General features: G+C 47.0%; 1 protein-coding gene across 3 annotated transcripts in view; it reads left to right on the forward strand.

Moving 5' to 3' along the window:
- Hydin (HYDIN axonemal central pair apparatus protein) overlaps positions 1-19,771 on the forward strand; it is a 360,278-nt gene that overhangs the window by 249,797 nt on the left and 90,710 nt on the right. For all 3 annotated transcript variants that reach the window (XM_076915883.1, XM_076915885.1, XM_076915884.1), the window contains 7 exons: positions 152-328; positions 1,372-1,545; positions 2,781-2,954; positions 7,394-7,611; positions 11,507-11,644; positions 13,984-14,167; positions 16,533-16,674. In XM_076915883.1, the coding sequence (XP_076771998.1) occupies positions 152-328; positions 1,372-1,545; positions 2,781-2,954; positions 7,394-7,611; positions 11,507-11,644; positions 13,984-14,167; positions 16,533-16,674 (1,207 nt within the window). The remainder of the gene's footprint in view (positions 1-151; positions 329-1,371; positions 1,546-2,780; positions 2,955-7,393; positions 7,612-11,506; positions 11,645-13,983; positions 14,168-16,532; positions 16,675-19,771) is intronic.

Genomic DNA, 19,771 nt, shown 5'->3' on the forward strand with positions numbered 1-19,771 from the left:
GATATTCATCCCCGACTCCTGCCCCACTCCTCCAAACCTCACCCCTCTTCACCATTTTGTGTGTTCTTTTTTCCTCGGATCTTTCCCCACCCCCCTTGCTCTCCTCCCAACTCCTTTCCGGTGTGTTTTCCATCCTCTGCTCCCCCTGCAGAAGAGGAAGAAATGAACACATCTGACCAAGGAACCACAGCCAGCACAAAGAGGACATCACTTAGCCGAGGGATCTCTCTCACATCCAACCTGGAAGAGAGGCATCTTGCGACTGAAGCCAGAAACTACCCAGATGAGGATGACTATGAAGAAAGCTTGGAAAAACTAACATTTCAAAGTAACCAACCACTCCTGGGGGCGGGGACACTGCTGGGGGCGGGGGCACTGCTGGGGGCAAGGGCACTGCTGGGGGCAGGGGCACTGCTGGGGGCAGGGGCACTGCTGGGGGCAGGGGCACTGCTGGGGGCAGGGGCACTGCTGGGGGCAGGGGCATTGCTGGGGGCAGGGACAGCTCTGGCTAAGCAGAAATGAAAGGGCTGCTCAAGAAATATCTAAGCATCTTTTTCCATGTAAAGGGATACTCTGGGTTTCTGTCAGTGGCCTCCCACCTACCACATACACCCTCTGGTGAAGACCTGACCCCTCTATTCACACCATGCTATAAACATGGAAGCCTGCGGAACAACGTAGCGTGGGATGTGTTCTCCTTGCCACAGTCACTTGGCATTTTAACCTGGCTAAGGAAGACGTGATGCCTTAATGCTAAGAGTATAGCCAACTGGGAACTGTTAACAAAACAAACAAAAACACACCCTGAGAACATGGAGAACATCCTTTTAGACATCCCTCCAATCAAACCATTAAGAAACCCTCCACTTCACCTCCCAACATCAAGGATCCATTTTCTGACCTTATTTTCTATGAGATCTGAGTTAAAGCTGGGGACACAGTGATAAACCCGAAGCAAAGGCAGAATTTCTGGTGCCCAACCTGGCTCAGCTCACTTGCCTCTGAGCACCCCTGACCTTTCGTGGTATTTTCTCCCCATTGCAGTCCTGGCTCCTCCCCTGAGGTCAACTCCAGACTCCTCCACATGGCCATCCTTTCTATCTTTCAACAAATAAAATACCTCCAAGTGGAATTTAAGTCAATGAATATTTCTTTTTTTTTTTCCACTTTAAAACATAGAGACAAAGTATTAGCCGAATGAAACAGTCTTGTGCACCATGGGCGGGGACTGCTGCAACAGTGGGCATTTTTAAAAAGGAGAGTATTTTAAAGGAAAAACTCATTCCCATCTCTATTGATGGCGCCTGTGTCCCTGTGTAAATCCTGGGATCCGTGCCTGTGCACACGCTCACTTGTGGTTTGGATCCACAGCCGACAAGGTGCAGAGCACAGACAGCCACTCTGTAGAGGAAGTTGGAGAGGTGGAGAGCAACCCAGTGAGCAAGGCAATCGCACGCCACCTGGGCATCGACATTTCTGCAGAAGGCCGCCTAGCCAAGAACAGGAAGGGCATTGCCATTATCATCCATGGGACGCCCATGTCAGGTATGCGACAGTCCCGAAAAAAGACTGCGGTCAGAGATGCCAGGACTCCTCCACATAGAACCATGGCAGCATCTGCTGTAATCAGGGCAGATCATAAGAATTTTATCTGAGGAACAGCATAACAATAACAATGCTCACAGGCATGCACTCAGAGGGCCTGTCTCAAAAAAAAAAAAAAAAAAAAAAAAAAAAAACCCACCAGAAAAGAGATCTAAAGTTTTGTGTCTTCGTCACCACAATTAGAAAAGACAGTGCCATGTGAGTATATTACAGTGAAGACAAAGAAAGAGCCTGGGAGATGGTTCGGTAGTTAAAGTAGTCATGGGACAAACATGAGGACCTGAGTTTGGGTCCCCAGGGCCCACAGAAAAGCAGGGAGCAGTGGTTTGCGTCTGCAGCACCAGCGCTGGGGAGCAGAGGCTGGCAGATCCCAGAGGCTTGTCCCCGCTAGTCTAGAAGAAATGGTGACCTTGGGTTCTGTAAAAGCCTGGCTTAAGAATGAGAGGGAGAAGCCATGAAAGAAAGATATCCTGACATCAAACTCCGGGCTCCGCAAATACCAGCATGGGCATCCATACATGCAGATGCCACACATAAACACACATTCTTTAGAAAAGATATCCATGATCTGCCATGTTCCATAAGGAGAAACCAAGCTTATGATTTGTAATGTGTATCTATTGCCTCTGTCACAGCCACAATTTTAGTGGCCTGAAGAGGCAAAGATTCGCCCTCTTAACCGGCCTGGAGGCCCCAAGTCTTAAATGGGCCAGCGGGGCTGTGTTGCCTTTGTGGGGCACTAGTGGATAGCCCATTTTCTTGTCTTCTCTAGCTTTTACAAATGTTGCCCACATTTCTGGCTCAGGATGACATCCCGAATCTTCAAAGCCTTGGTCTAGCCTCTTCCAGCATCTTGCTATCACATCACTGCCTCTGACTCTAACCCTCCTGCTTTTCTTTCTCTTCTGGGGACCCCTGCAATGAGGTTGAGGCCACTCAGACAATCCAGGGTCTACCATGTCCAATAGCAGAATCTGTAAACTGATCGGACCTACAGAATGATCACTCTTTGCACATAAGGGAGAATGTCTGCCGGCTCTATCTCTGGCCATTTAAGAGACTTGGAGGTGAAGCACTCAGAAATAACTCCTTAGGGTACTTTGTTCTGCAGACTGCTGTCTAGGACACTGAGCAAATGAGAATCATAAGAGTCAATGCCCTGACTGTTTTTACAGGAAAGACAGCCAATGCCATCAGCATGGCCAAGTTCTACAATGCAGCCTGCCTGAACATTGACTCCATTGTCTTAGAAGCCCTGTCAGACACTAACAACATCCTAGGGATTCGGGCTCGGGAGCTGTGCATCAGAGCTGCCATAGAGCAGTCCATGAGGGAAGCAGAGGAGTCAGGTAAGGCCCATGATTGGGGGTGGGGAGGGTGGGGGGGAGGGGCGTGGGTTATATGCATGTAAGGGCATGTGCATGTGAAAGTCAGGGGACCGTGGGTGTCCTACTTCAGGGCTGCCCACCTGGTTTATTGAGACGGGGTCTCTCATTGGTCTGAAGTTCACTCGTTGCACTATGCTAGCTGGTCAGTGAGTCCCAAGAATTCATCTGTTTCTTCTCCCCCGCACCGGGCTTACAAGTCCTTGCTACCACACCTGGTTGTTTATATGGGTTCTGGGGACTGAACTCAGGTCCTCATGCTTGCATAGCAAGCACCTTTTGAGCTAATCTATCACCTGAGGACCCTTACTGGTAAGACCATTCTTCTATGCAGCTCACTGAGCTTCCTCTCCTACAGCCTGGTCTAAGGCTGATGTGTGACACATTGCCAGAGAATTCTCTTCACCCAGCATGTGTACAGAGGTATTATCCCATGACCATTGCAGGTATGTGCTTGACACAGTAGAAAACAAGACCAGGAAGAGCTACAACCCATATTAAGGTTGGGTTGACCCTTGGAGAGGAGAAAAAGATGAGTTCATTCGGCACAGGAAAACACAACAACCATAAGCATTTGGTTTCTTTGAGAGAATACGTTTGGCCAGCAAAGGTGGTTTGTGGAAGTCTTCATGGAAATGGACTTTGAAGACTGGGCAAATATTAACAGAAAAACTAGAGACAAGGGCAAGACCAAGAAATCAGGGAGGTTGATAGTAAGTCAGAGGTAGAAAGGCATATTGTATAACAGATCAATTGTAATTAGCTTTGATTCTAATTCTATTGAATATAAAGTATTAGGGGTGACTGTGGTCTGTCTCCTAGATGTCCAAAAGCAATAGTAGAAAAGTAACTCTCACAATGAAAAGGGAACAGTAGAGAAGAGGGAAAAATGACCTTGGTCCAGCTGGCTCTGTGTCTACATACATGGTGGGGAACTGAAGGAGCAGGGGTGCTCAGGGATGCCCACAGAGACCTCTAGCCACAGAAACTAGAAAAGTGACGTCATTTACCCTGCAAGGAATCCTAGGAGGAGGAAGCATAAGAATATGGATTGAACTTTTGGCTCTCAGCAGACAAAAGCCTAGTATGGTCTTCCCATTACAAGCCAAGAATCCTGACTCCATCCAGTCCATTGAGAACCCTGGGTCAGGAAAGCAGCAACACAAGGAACACATATATTGGGTTCAAAGCAGAGGATCTGACTAGAGCTGGATCATTTCTCTGTGAACAGTCCTAACAGCATGGCACCGTTCCTGAGAGCATTCCACACCTGCTAGTTGATAAATTCTCAGTTCCCCCACTTGGGATGCTCATGGGAAAACAAGGTTCTTTTCTGGGTAGATAAGAGAAATGGTTCCTCAGGGGAAATCCCAGGCAATATCATAATTCTGTCTCTCTTAAATGTCCTCCTGTATCTGATAAACCAGTGGTCCATGCCATCATGTTAGCATCCCCATGGTCCATGCCATTGTGTTAGCATCCCTAGAAATGATGGATTGGAGCCTCTGAACTGATTACCATCAAGCTGGAGGCAGGGCTAGGGGAGTCTGTCAGTGGAGTGAGAGCTGCAGACACTGGGAAGATGCAATTGTCCCAGAGAGGCCCAGAAGAGAAGGGAACTCCCTGAGAAAGACTTGCATGTTAGCAGGAAGGACTGGAAGAGAAGCTAGGGGACACTTAGATGGGGGAAGGGCCCCCCAAAGGCAGAGACTCAGCAGGGCAGGTGCTGAGGAAGAGGAGGAGAGAGAAAGGGGAGAGAGGCGAGGCTTGCTTCCACAGCTTCTGCCCTCCTTGCTCTGAAGCCCTTTGCTCTGGTAAACACGCTGTTCTCACTTCATCTATTTCATTTTGTGCTCTGTCCCTGCTGCTCTCAGTACAGAAGATAATCTTTCTCGCTACTGTATTCACAGCACAGGGGATAGTGTCAGCATAGAGTGGACACCTAACTAAGCAAAAAGTCACGGAGCCAATAAATGAACAGAATTGGAACCTGCTGAAAGCTCCAGGGGAGTGATCCCTACCTTGGGTTTTCAAAGTCCAGAGGTTCCTGATGCCTTTGGGAGCCTCAGTGGCAGGGTTAGGCCCTAACCCGCGTTTGCTGTCTGCTACAGTCAGCATGACTGAAATAGCTAAGTCCAAGCCTGCCTACGCCAAACAGAAGCCGCTAGCCACAGGAGGCTACTGAGTGCTTGAATTGTGACCAGGTCAGGCTTATGTGAGCTATAAAACAAGCACAGTGTACTCTGTGCTTCTGGGGACACAGTGTGAGCAGGAGACTGCACGACAACACAGTATTGGGTTTGTGCTTGGCTTAGATGTAGATCTACCCATTCTCACATAATAGGTTACATAAAATATACCAGTGTAGTTGATTTTTTTACTTTTATGTGCTACTGGACATTTTTTAGTTATATACATCATTGTGACAGCAGTGGTTTGGATTACCATTCAGGGAAATTGATCAGTGAAGGGGACAAAGGTGAAACGATGGCAGGGCACGAGAGAGGGATGAAGAAAGGAAAATGGAGGGAGAAAGGGAAAAAAGGAAGGAAGTCATGTGTTCAAATGAAACCTTTTGCTAAAGTTGTGTCTAGATCCTCTTATTGAAATGTGGAGGGCATGGTGGAAAAGAAACAGCTAGAGAGTCGTGGGCACTATAAAGAGACTGTATTATCAATGAAGAACAGGATAGGCAGAGTGAAAAGTAGTCAAGACTGAGGGGAGATGCTAATGGCCAGCACTTCTGAGGAAGCTGAGTGGAGCGGAACTGAGGTGTTGGGTCTGGTGAGGGGCCTGGTGAGGCGCCTGGTGAGGGGCCTGGTGGAAGGTCTGATGAGGGGCCTGGTGGAGGGTCAGGTGAGGGGCCTAGTGAGGGGCCTGGTGAGGGACCTGGTGGAAGATCTGGTGAGGGGCCTGGTGAGGGGTGTGGTGGAAGGTCCGGTGAGGGGCCTAATGGAGAGTCTGGTGAGGGGCCTGGTGAGGGGCCTGGTGGAGATTCTGGTGAGGGGCCTGGTGAGGGGTCTGGTGGAAGATCTGGTGAGGGGCCTGGTGAGGGGCCTGGTGGAAGGTCTGATGAGGGCCCTGGTGGAGGGTCAGGTGAGGGGCCTGGTGGAAGGTCTGGTGAGGGGCCTAGTGGAGGGTCTGGTGAGGGGCCTGGTGAGGGGTCTGGTGGAAGGTCTGGTGAGGGGCCTGGTGGAGATTCTGGTGAGTGGCCTGGTGAGGGGCCTGGTGAGTGGAAGACTAGCACACTCCATAACTGCTGCAGAACTCAGCTGTGACTGTTCCACTAGAGGGTTCAGCTTCCCTAGTTCCTCCAGCAGGTGCAATGTGGCTTCTCTGTACATATCCCCAAATCCCGGGAGAGGGGTGGAGGGAGTTGCAGGAAACAATAAGCCAGAGGGAACTGTAGCTATGAGGAAACCCTGGAGAGTTATATGCTGAGATGATTGGCAGGAGCACTGAGTCCGAGTCTCTCCAAGACCTGAAGAACCACAGATGCTTAAAAGACAAAGAGTGTTCTCCACCCTTGGTCTCTTTCAGGGGTGCCTAGTCCATCTTTGAAGTCAGAATCCCAAGGGGTGCAATGAGACAGGGCAAATATGTCAGGCAAGGGGTCCATAAAGCGACTCTGGGGCTCAGGGCTGGCACAAAGGGACTCCAGCAAGAGCTTATCTAAGTATATTTTAAATAACTGAAGTTTTAGGAAGTATCCCAAGAGGGAGTTGAGAGGGTAGCAGTCTGCTTGGAAGGGGAGTCAGGAACAACGCGGAGAAATTAACTGTGTAAATGAAGGTCCTGTTTGCTAACACACTTGTTGCTTCATTCGTTCATCATTGGAGTTGGCTCTGCTGAGGGCAGAAAAAATTCTGCCGAATCTGTTCCTTGACCTTACCACGGCCCAAAAGCTCAGAAGGTTACCTGTCAGGTTTCCAAGGCAAGCCCTTAGTGCACAAGCAACTTAAGAAATCCTTGGCCTCTGAGCTGGGAAAGAAAATGGGTACAGACCACTGCAGGAGCTATTGAAAAGGTGGGCAATATGGTAGTTTGAATGAGAAGTAACCCCTCCCCCCTTCCCCTAGCTCAAATAGCTGAACACTTGGTCCCAGTTGGTAGGGACCAAAATAAAAGCTTTGTCTATAAAGTTGCCTTTGATCATAGCACTTTATCACAACAATAAAAAAAGTAACTAATGCAGGCAGGAAAGTGCTCAGAACCCCAAGGGAGCCATCAACTAATACCCGCTCAGGGGGTGTAGCCTCTTCTTCCAGCCCAGGTCAGTATGTGAAGATTGCTCAGTATTCTGTAAGAGAGTAATGTAGGCTTCAGGTGCATTGTTCCCCCACTGTACTTCCCTTCATAATATAGGATGACTTCTACTAAAGCCCACCCTCTTCTCCGAGCAGCCCAGGAATCGTCAGTGACTCAAAATATTGGGGCACCAGCACGACTAAGCACTGAGAACCTGGGCAGGTTCACCTCAGAACTCACTCTAATGACCCAGGAATACAAAGTCCCGAAGAACATGCGTGGGAGCGTGATGCTCACCAAAGGCAAGGCATCGGATAGCCACTGGTCTGGGTCTCAGAAGCAGCATCACCAGCACCAATCTGAAACACCACAGGTACACAGGGACCGCTGGGAAGAGGGTTGGGACCCTTCCTCCTCCTTCACAGGATCCTGCAGCCAGACCAGCACCCTGTGGTATCCTACTTCACTCCCTCAGAAATCAGTACACAGCCATCTGGTACCCAGTAATCACTATTCTATTACTGGCACCGAGTTGGATCCCAGAGGGGTGAAGGTGACATAAGCAAGGTCTCCCACTCAAGCCACACTAGTGGAGTCTATGAGGAAGACAATCATGCTTAAAATTACCTGAAGTAAAACGGTAACAGGAGATGGCCACAAGAGAAATTAAGTTGAGCCATGGAAAATGGCCAATAATCAACCAATTTTAGAATCCCATAATAATAATAAGTCCTATGTCTCAAACCAGTACAAGAGGAACATAAAAGGATTGGACCACTAAGATAAGTGGCGCAGGGCTGTAGGGAAAGTCAGGGTAAGTCACTTGCTGAGAGATTTAAAGAGCCATCTTGGCAAAAAGCAGAACTCAAGGAATGACCTGTGGATTGCCAGAGAGCATGCCCAAGGTCAAGCATGTGGGTCACTGGGAGAGAATAGAAGGCAAAAGTAGGAAGCAGGTCTGAAATGAAAGCAGCCTTGGGGGAGTTGTCATTCATGGTAACAACTGGGTCCCCAAGCCATTAGCACTTACATTGGGCTCAGAATAAACCATTTTATTGTCTTAAGAAGACACATAAAGCAGGAAGAGTGGATGGATGGATGGATGGATGGATGGATGGATGGATGGATGGATAAAAGGAAAGAGGGCAAGGCACTCTTGCAAAATGTAAGGTCCACACAAGAAGAGATGAGATCCATTACATAGCTAAACGGTAACAGCGCTAACTTCCTTTGGGATCCATAAAGGTTCGAAAGAAGAGAAAGATACAGCGAAGGATAGAAGGCGAGAGACGGAGGGTGGAGGTTGGGGAATCTTACCCCATCACTCTGCTATGTGTACAAGAGGTGTGGTCTTTCATAGGAAGCAGTAAGGAGTTTGGGGTTGTAGACTGCCTTCCCTAAAGGGGAATGGTAGAGCACAAATATCTGCACTGTCACAACAGGACCCAAAACTGGTGCTGCAGTTGAGAATGCCAGTGGCCCAACTAAACTAGAACCTTAAGCTCACGGTTTTAATATCTCCCCCAAGTGGCCCCTGGCAGCTCTCATTCAGAGACAGAGAAACAAGGTGGTGTCATCATTGGAGCAGACGACGGGTGTGCTCAGAAATAGGTTCAGGCAGTTGAGGTGGAGTCAGTAAGAGGAGGCCAGCCAAAGTAGAGAAGTAATTAGAGGACACAGAGCGGGGAACGGGAAGGTTTGAGGGTCTTCAGACCCTCATAGAGTCTCGGAATCATGCTGTCTAGGCACTGGGTGTTTCATAGTGGGTGTCTGAGGTGGGCGGAGATAGCTGAAGGTTCCTGTAGAGAGGAGGCTGTGTATCGGATAGGCAGGTGGGTACAGCAGGCTTGTAGACCTTCCTAAGAGGAAAGCTGAGCATTAGACTGAGAATGCAGGTGAAGTGAAGATTTAGCTCCTAACAGGAATGGAGACCAGAATGTAGATGGGACAGGTGAATAGAGCAATGTCTTCACAGGAGAAGATACCTACAGGCTGAATGGAGCATCTCAGGGGGCTAAACTGGTACCCAAGAAGGTTTTCTATCTGCATCCTCTCTGTGTGTTTTATATTCATAATATCTTGTAAATTGGAACCACTGGCTCATTTTCTCTGGGAGCACCTGCCTTTGACCCTTTCCTGAGAGCTAAGATGATGTTCTTTACACAGATGTTTGTGTTTGTTACAAATAGGGTGTCATGGTAAGGTTTGCTTGTTTTCTTGTATCCATCTAGAAGCAAAGAATTTTACAATGTTCTAGGGACAGCAGAAAATCCCTGTTCTGATTCTAACCCTCTATCAGTAAATAGTAACCCTAAAAGTCAGAGTAGAAATCAGAGCTTATGTACCACATGTGCATGCACACACACTCACACGAGTGCACACACATGCATACACACACACACACACACACACACACACACACACACACACACACAACCCTGAACTGCTCAGTGTGACAAGACCCAAATGAATTGGGTAACAGAATGCCCTGCCAGAGGACTTTACCTCAAACACATGTGTACTGGGTCTTGTTGAAGCTCTCAGAGCACATAAGCCCTCTGACATCTGTGACTATTGATGTTGCAAATGGGAAGAAATGTGCAATGTGTCATTTAGTGGAGATAGCTGAAATATAACATCTTTTATTTAGAAAACTTTTCTTTTCTAAATAAGATCTTTAAGCAGATCTTAACGACTTAGTCAGAAATCCTATCTTCTAGGTAACATTTAGTTTCACATTCTTACTTTCCAATCCTTTGGTCCTACTCAGCTACCCACTACCATGACTGTGCCCTCGACATTGGTCATTGTCACACATAAACTTCACCGTCACTGCATCACACACCCTACACACCAGCCACCATCCTCAAGTGAACTTTCCTCATGATATATTCTAGTAGGTCCCACAGGAACCTCCAGGCCTCGTCCTCTCTACAGCCCACCCCACTGTGCCTCGTCCTCTCTACAGTCCACCCCACTGTGCTTTCCCTTCCACGCGGATCCCACGGTCCACGACTGTGGACTCTTCCTTATGCCTTCTTCTTCACATTCATTCTCCAGGCAATCTTCAGCCCCAGTGGACTCAATTCCATCCAGGCCATACTGGTTATAACTGGGGAAAAAATTGCCTCTCCTTAATAGCCCTAGTTTAAATTTAACACCATCTATTCCACAATCTGCCCTAGTAAATTAGCCCTCCTCACTTTCCTGACCTCTAAGGCCCTCCACTCTTCTTAATCCTCAGCTGACAATCTGTCTGCCAAACTCTGAAGACAATGACCCCATGCTTTTACCATCGCATCTCCCAGTAGGCTTCCCTAGCCTGGCCGGTCCCCTGCCTACTGCCCCCACCTGTCCCTGCTCTCATTCTGGGCTGGTCTCTTTACCTGTGCACTGGACCTCATCCATTCCTCTCCCTCTTATTCAATTCAGGTGTTAAATCCCTACCGTGGTCCTTGCTCTACCGTTCTTCCTTTGTATTGTGTCCTTCCTTTTTTTAACCTGTCTTTCATCCCCCTCCAGCTCCTAACTCACCCTTCAGATCCCCTACACTGTTTCCTCCAAGGACCGCCTCCTCTGTCTCAGTCCCGCCCCCATCTCTTTCACCAATCCCATTGAGACATCCATCCACCTTCCTAGAGTCCACCACCACCATTGCTTACCAGATTCCAAACAGCTCTCACACACACACACTGAGGTAGCTTGCAGCTCCCTCACACAGCCGGTTCTCGAGTTCTTGTCTCAGTCTGCCATGGCTCTGAGTTTATATGATCCTCCCATGATCCTCCACCGCTTCACTGCTCCCTCACTCCCTTGCCCGGTCACTTTCCCACCACAGGCCTCCCTGCCATGAATATTGCTGGTTCCTGTATAAAGCGCTCAGTTTCTATGTCCCCCGCAAGAATGTTAAGAGCCATGGAGGCAGTACCATTGCTGGTCCTGCTTCTTGTTGGATGCCTAGTCCAGGAGGAGGGCCTAGTGCATGCTGGGAACTCAGTAAATACCTGTTGAGTGAATGGACAGTCAAATTCAGATCAGGACACAAAGAACCTCCCACAATATCCCTTCTTGAAGCTACCAGCCGTTCTTGAGAAAAAAAAAAAAAGGGGGGGGGGATTGTGCCTTTTGCAATACAGTCCTCGTTCATAAATAAGGAGGCTGCAGAAGTTGATTTTTTTTTTTTTTTGGTGGAGGCTACATGTCCTGTATGTGTAGTCGTTGAGACATAAGGCTGGCTTCTGACTTCCTGCCCTTCTCCCACTCATCAGATCTCCTCCAGCCCTCTCCTCCCTGGCCCCACCCAGCGGCGGCTCAGCGTCAGCGCCAGTATCGGAGGGGAGACCGGACTGATGAGCTGTGTGCTCCCAGATGACCTTCTAGTTCAGATCCTGGCTGAGCGGATACAGGTGCGTACACACCGACCCACACAAAGCTGCAGGCTTGGAACTCACACACTGGGCCCACATGCTAGCCCATCAGGCACCCTCAGTGGCTCAGAGCCCACGGGTCTCAAAGAGGGAACGTGGGCTTCTTCATGCTCAACAGCCACTTGCTTGTCTTTCTGTCAGCTCTTGCCCATGGCCTCTCCCTGTCCTCCAGTCAGAAGCCACTCTTCTTTTTAAAGAACCAGGGAGCAGAAGGTTACACATCAAAGAAATAAAGCAAAAAGAGCAAAGTGATCAAAGTATAATGTGAGCAGCAAGAAGTCCAAGCTTGCCTGCCATGGCGGAGTATACCTGGAATCCCCGCGCTCGGGAAGCTGGGACATGGGATTGTGGGATTGAGACCAGGCTGGGTTGCATAGTGAGATTTTTGTCTCAAAAGTAAAACATGGGTAAATCATAGTGTAATGTGAAAAAGATTAATACGTAAAACAAAATGACATTTTATACATTTGCAAATAATGTCACATGCATGGGGAAAATATCCCTACAATCTAAGTGTTACTCTCTTTGGTTAGTAGCTCTATGGATTTTATACCTCCTTTAATCTTTCTCAATTCTTCTTAAAGGCGTACTGCTTTTAAAGTCAAAACCAATGGGATTTTTTTTTCTTTAAGAACTTGGGGGGACTGGAGCTGCGGCTCAGTGGTAGAGTGCCTGCCTTCCTGGCTTATCTCCAGCACCACGTGGACACATGAAAAAACTACATAAATGCTCTGTAGTCACAACCAGCAAGGCCTAGGAGGTCCAAGAGCTATACGTTTCCTTTCGTTTCTCACACTGGGCAGCTATTAAGTGCACTTTTTTCTTTTTTCTTTTTTTTTCTTTTTTCTTTCTTTTTTTTTTTTTTTTTTTTTTTTTTTTTTTTTTTTTTGGTTTTTCGAGACAGGGTTTCTCTGTGTAGCCCCAGCTGTCCTGGAACTCACTCTGTAGACTAGGCTAGCCTCGAACTCAGAAATCCACCTACCTCTGCCTCCCAAGTGCTGGGATTAAAGGCGTGCGCCACCACCGCCCGGCAAGTGCACTTTTTTCATGTATTCGTATGTATAGGGTGTGTGTGTATGTGTGTGTGTGTGTGTGTGTGTGTGTGTGTGTGTGTGTGCATGTTTATATCTGTGTGTCCACATGGGTTGGAAGCCATGGGTTGGAAATTGATATCAGGTATCATCTTCAGACGCTCTTCAGTTTTTCCTTATGAAGTCAGGTTTCCACAGTAGACAGAAGTTACCAATCCTGACTAATCTTGTCAGCCAGCTTTATTGCAGAGACCCCATCTTGGCCTCCCAAGTGCTGGGATTACAAGCAGCACACAAGCCTGATACCTGTCTGCTTGGGTGCTAGGGATTCAACTCCATTCTTCATGCTTGGTCCTGGCCATTGGTGGCTCCGCTGAGCTCCTTCAAGTAATACCATATTGCAGAAGCCGTTCTTCAGTGGTTGTAACACCAGGATCATTCCAGTCCAGTTATGTTGCCAAAGAGATCATTCCACTCCAAGGCAGTGGGGCTGCTAAGAAAACTATAGGCCTGGGAGACAACTTAGTGGCAAAGTGTTTGCCCGAATTGGGTCTCTCATCAGGCACCTCATAAAAATCTGGGCATGATTTTATATACTTCCAACCCCAGATCTGGGCAGACAGAGACCAAAAGATCCCTGAGACTCACTGGCCAGCCAGCCTAGCAGAATCAGTGGACCCCAAGTCCTAACGAGAGACCTTGGTTTTTTGAGAAACACACACATAGAGAGACAGACAAACAGACAGACTGACAGAGGTATAGAGAGGAGAGATGGACAGTTGTCAAGAATAACACCCAAGGTTGTCCTCTGGCTTCCATTTGTATGTGCATGCATGTGCATGTGCATGCATGTACGTACACAAAAAGGAAAGTTCAAATGGGCTCCTGCTGCCAGGCTCTCCACCCACTGTGAGAACCCTTCCCTTTTCTTCAATCTTATTTTCATACCCCTCATGGAGCTTTCTAGACTTTTTGACACTTTCTTTGTTCCTTCATTCTACACACAGAGATGGAATAAATCCTTTTTTCTTCAATCACCAGCTGTTACACTCTTTCATAAATGCATTGTTAAGGCATTTAGTCTTCATTTACACTTGTGGCAGGGACCAGTAAGTTCCATAAAAAGACCTCCTTCATTCCTGTCAGCGCCTGGGCTTTGGATTCATGCTGTTTATTTTGGAGCCCAGTGGGTAGGTCGAGCCCAACAGAAAAAAAAAAAAAAGCCTTCTCTCCATAGAGAAGAGTTGATTCAGGCTAAAATAACCATCTCGTTCTCTCTGCCTACAGCTGAGCGACTGTTTCAGAGGTGTGGTATTCGATGGCCTGGACACACTCTTTGCACGGAACGCACCCTCTGCCCTCCTTTGCCTGCTAAAGGCCATCGGCAGCCGGGAGCACATATATGTCATCAACATGTCTCAGGATTATGTGGCCATGAAAGCCCAGGAGAAGGCTAAAAAGGAGCTAGAAGGCAAGGCCCCTGACCTCCCTGGATGACCTTCCCAAGCCCAATGGGGCTTTCCTTGCCATGAAGCCCTTGTGGCTTTCACCTGGTTCCCCTAGTGTAATAATCCAATGAGTTTGAATGACATTGTTACCCTTGTGTCTCACTGACACCCTACCTCTGTCCTGGGAAGTGACCAGGGCACATATTTCTAATTACAGGCAGGCTAAGGAGAACACACTATGGGGACATCCTGGCCTAAGATGCTTTGCTTGCTGGTTTGGTTTAAAGCAACCTTGCTGTTCCTTTAAACTAATGGAACTGTTCTGTATACCTTGGGTCATCTCACCCCTAAAGATTATTGTCCCCATTTTACAGATAAAGAGATTGAAGCCTCAAAATAGGAAAAGGCTCTTTGAGATCACATGAGCCGGGCGGTGGTGGCGCACGCCTTTAATCCCAGCACTTGGGAGGCAGAGGCAGGCAGATTTCTGAGTTCGAGGCCAGCCTGGTCTACAGAGTGAGTTCCAGGACAGCCAGGGCTATACAGAGAAACCCTGTCTCGAAAAACAAACAAACAAAAAAAAAAAAAAAAAAGAGAGAGAGAGAGATCACATGATAGAGAAATATGATGGCCCTCAGTAGTTGTAGGCAGAAGGATTGTAAGCTCAAGGCCAGCTTGACTAGATAGCAAGACTACAGTATATTCTATATACTATACATACTATATTACTATACTATAGCTATATATACTATAGTATATTCAGAAGAGAGCCACTTTCATTACCCCAATAGCCAGCAAAAAACAAACAAAAAAAAAACAATAACAAAAAAACCACTAATTAGTAATTGAAAGATTTGATTGAAAAATAGACAACAAGGACCAGAAAGATGGTTCCACAGGCAAAGGTGATTGCTACCAAGCCTGACAACCTGACGTCCCTGGCGACCAGGTGAGGAGAGAGCCAACTCCTACAAGTTGTCTTCAATCTCTATACCTGGATTGTGGCATAAACACACACACACAAAGTAAATAAATTAATGTATTTTTAAAAGAAAAAATAGATACAATAACATAAAAATAATTTTATTTAAATTATTATTAATTTAATCAGAAGCAAACCAGCAAAGCATGGCCTGTGGGGCAGGATTTGAGGATTGCTGCCAACACTGTCCCCAGGAGTTAAAGCCATGCCTCCGTGGAGCCTTAGTTCTGGATACCTTACTATCCTTCGCTTGGGCATTCCTCTCCTGGCACCATCTACACAGCTCTTAATCTTGAAGTGAGGGAATGTTTAAAGCATACTTTATTCATGAACAGGACTCAGAGTCTGCTTCCTCAGCTTCTCACCAGGAACAAGGACCAGGCTTCCTTTGAAGTATTTCAACCTCCTTCTTCCTGGTTATTTAGAACACTTTTCGATAATGATCAATTTAAAAGAAATGGCTTTTATTTTCCTTGATGATCTTTGAGCTGACACAGAATCAGTGTCTGGTGAGGACTAGCTTGTGGTCAGACTCTGTCTTCTTGCTGAACCTTGGTATCCTCCCTCAGGCCTCATTTTAAAGGGCACTAGTCCATTCAGGAGGGCCCCACCCTTATAACCTATTCATCTTCTCAGACTACACTATCATGTTGAGGAGTCTGTTTCCACCTTGTGAATTTCGGGAGACACAAACTTGAGGACTTGCCCAACCTCCTACTTCCTCATTATCTAGAACACTTTTCTGTAATGGCCCCACCCCATGATGTTTGGGCTAAATCTGTATCTCTATCACAGAATCAGCATCTGTTGAGTCTCACCAGACAAGTCATCAAGATTACAAACTTGGTGATTTGAAACAACATGGATTCATTATGTTACAGTTCTGGGGTCAAAGGTCTTGAAGTCCAGGTGTCAACAGTATTGTGAGCCTTTAGGAGGCTGTGGTGGGGAAGACAACCTCTCCTTCCCTTTTATAGCCTTCAGATGCTACCTTAATTCCTTGGCCCAGGCCCCTACCTTGCAGCCCTCATTGTAGAACCTGTGTTTCTTGTGCAGCATCTCTCTGCTTCTGCTGTCAGCCCCCTCCTCCGGCGCTCTCACTTCCCTCTTACCGAGGAACCTTTTGATGGGACTCTTCCACTCAAATAACCTAATTCAATCACATCTGCAAAAATCCTTCCACCATGGAAAGCCTCACAATCACAAGTTTAAGGATTGAGGCCTGAGCATCTTTGGAGACCACCACTCAGCCAACCATAGATGTAACCCAAACTTGGCACTATAGAGATGAAGGAAAATGATCCGGGACTGGGATGACCACCTACCCCTCCTGCCACCTCCCGCTGTCAGCATGTGGGCAAAGCTGCTGAGGTTCTGACATCCCCTTCTCTCTGTTCACTCCACAGAGAACAAACGCAAGGAAGCTCTTGCAAAGGAGAAGGAGCGTCTCCAGACGCTAGATGAGGAAGAATACGATGCTCTAACAGCAGAAGAGAAAATCGCGTTTGACCGTGAAATTCGGCAGGCACTCCGGGAGAGAAAGAAGAGGTGGGACCAAGAGGCTGGCCAGAGCAGCACTGTTCCCTGGGGAGGAACTCACAGGGAGATATACGGGCTCAGCTCTGAGTCATGTTCCAGAAAAACAGCAATAACCACAGAACACCTGTGGAGGGTGGGGAAACACTTGGCTAATCCAGGCTGCTGCTGCTTCAGACTTTCAGCGCGTCTTCTATTATCCTCTGCTCCCTTCCTGCTGGGGCATTTGAGACTATCAGGAAACTTCTGTAATGTCATAGCTAGTTCTAAGGAAGGACTTCATATCCCTGTGTCCTCCCAGGGGTCCCACTGACTGCCCTAGAAAATGAATTCTGAGTAGGGCATGTTGTCCTACATGCCTAGGGGTCTGCAGCTTATGACCCAGGAGCCACTCTGTTGACAAGTGGCCTAACTTGTCTCCCACTTTTTTTTTTTTTTTTTTTTTTTGGTTTTTCGAGACAGGGTTTCTCTGTGTAGCCCCAGCTGTCCTGGAACTCACTCTGTAGACCAGGCTAGCCTCGAACTCAGAAATCCACCTACCTCTGCCTCCCAAGTGCTGGGATTAAAGGCATGCACCACCACGGCCCGGCCTAGTGGTGCCACTTCTTAAGCCCACATGTGGCAGGCTACCTGTGTGATCTTCAACCTAGACAGTTCCCCCCCCCAACCCCAACACCCAAGGCAAGCTCACAGTCAACAAGTACAGCCACTCAGTGGCCTCACAAGGGACTGCACAGGAACTAGATCCCTTCACATCATGTAGGGCTCCAGAAAACTGGAGCTGCAAGCTCAGGCTATCCACTTCAGTCTTCCTATCTTCAGATATCAGAGACCTAGGCAGTGCCTAGGGTACCTCTGGGGTTTAGAGGGCACAGAGCCATGGTACTCAGCTAGGATATAAACCCAATTTCTTCTCTCCCTCTGCCTCCAGACCCCTCTCCGGGACTCTGAAAGAGATTGCCCATCTCCTGCCACCCCCCCCCCTTCATCTTTGCCCCAGCATAGGAGAAATGTTTACTCATCGAGAGGCCTGACAAGTTTAGCTTTGGCACCCCAGGAAACACCCCTTTATCATCAAGGCTGCAGCGCCTGCTGCCTCCGTGCATTCACTTCATAGTGCACATTTGCACCCCAGAGCTCACCACCAAACTGTTTGTAACACACACACACACACACACACACATACCCCCCCCACACACACACACACCATGAAGAATGTAGACAGAACCTCAAGAAGCAGTGAGTCACAGCAGCCAAGAACAACTACAGATTCGTAGAGGTAAAAAGAGGTAAATCAGGGCTTCCTAAGCTTTTTGTGTTCTTGAGTTCTTTTTGCCTAAGAAATGTTTGCCTGGCTAGGCATAGTGGCGCACGCCTTTAATCCCAGCGTTCAGGAGGCAGAGGCAGGCAGATCTCTGAATTCCAGGAACAGCCAGGGATCCACAGAGAAGCCCAGTCTTGAAAATAATTAATCAAAATTATAATTATAAAAACGAAGAAGAAGCCGGGCGGTGGTGGCGCACGCCTTTAATCCCAGCACTTGGGAGGCAGAGGCAGGCGGATTTCTGAGTTCGAGGCCAGCCTGGTCTACAGAGTGAGTTCCAGTGAGTTCCAGGACAGCCCGGGCTATACAGAGAAACTCTGTCTCGAAAAAAAAAAAAAAAAAAAAAAAAAAGAAAAAAGAAAAAGAAAAAAAAACGAAGAAGAAAAGAAATGTTTGCATGACCTCAGGAAATATAGATAAATTGATACACAACCCAGACCTTCTCTGGTATCAGAAAAAAAAGTCAGAATAAAATTTATTTTAAAATAATTCTTTGGTATACATATAATTTTACTAATTTATTAAATACTGAAGTAAATCTGTATAACTAATGAGGTGAATGTACTTTTTCTTTAGAGGCAGAGTCTCACTGTATAGACCAGGCTGACCCCCAACTCAAAACTCACAGAGATCCTCCTACCTCTGCCTCATAAGTGCTAGGATTAAAGGTGTGTACCACCACAACCAGTTGCTTTTTTATTTTTATGTAAATAATTAAATCTTTGATACTGAAGGACAAAGAGTATCTTTAGCATTTTTCAAAGTTGGTAAATACTTTTATAGTCACAAACGTTGGGAATATGCTTTCACATATGTAGGACAGAATATCAAAAGTCTGCTTGTTTGTTGTTGTTTTCCAAAACTTCTGGAAATTCTGCCCTAATCTCAAGCCAAAATTCATCTCAGGCTTTAAAAAAAAAAAAAAAATGAAATTCAAGTCAGAAATGAAACAGCAGTTTTTAAAATCAAACGTTCTAACTCAATGATATACTAACTTGATACTTTCGTGCTAACACATGACTAGGAAAATATTTGAAGTCTTTTTTTTTTCTATAATTAAGCTATTCTGTTTCTATAAAGGCAGGAAACCGTGCATAGTAAAAACCCTGCTGTTCACACCATACAGCAGTCTTGAGTCCTGGCCAAGGTGTGTCAGGCAGCGTTGATTGGTTTTGCATGCACGGTGGGATAGCATGCACAGCACCTGGGTATGTTGTATGCTTAGAACCAAAGCTATGTTGGATACAATGGCATCCACCTTTAATTCCAGCACCCTGGAAACTGAGGCAGGCAGATCTCTGTGAGCTCCAAACCAGCCTATTTTCTACAAGGTATTTGATTTTTTAATTAATTTCTGACTCTTGCATATCCAGAAACTTTGGGCTGTTGCCAAATTTTTCACAACCCCCGAATCTCAGTAGTTACATAATCCCATCTTGTGTTCAGCCTTTAACAAGCTGTGGGTTAGATACCTTCAGAAGTACCATCTCCTTGATTTTTTTTTATATGTGGTGCCTGCTTTGATGCCTCTGTGCTACTGGCAGCCCAGGCAGACATGGTTGATAGCATATAACAAAGGGAAAGAAAAACAGAGAGAGAGGGGACTAGCTTTCCAGAGCCAGCATCACAGCTCTGAGCCAGCTGTGGTAGGGACCGACACTCAAAGCACAGCATCCCCTCCTGTCTGAGCATCAGATGTGAGAGCGTAGGAGAGCATACCTGCATGGACACCATAGCAAGAGCAGCCTTTGAACATCCTTTCTCAGTGATCAAGCTTATTTTCAA

This window comes from Arvicanthis niloticus, chromosome 18 (genome assembly GCF_011762505.2).
Source record: "Arvicanthis niloticus isolate mArvNil1 chromosome 18, mArvNil1.pat.X, whole genome shotgun sequence".
Lineage (NCBI taxonomy): Eukaryota > Metazoa > Chordata > Mammalia > Rodentia > Muridae > Arvicanthis > Arvicanthis niloticus.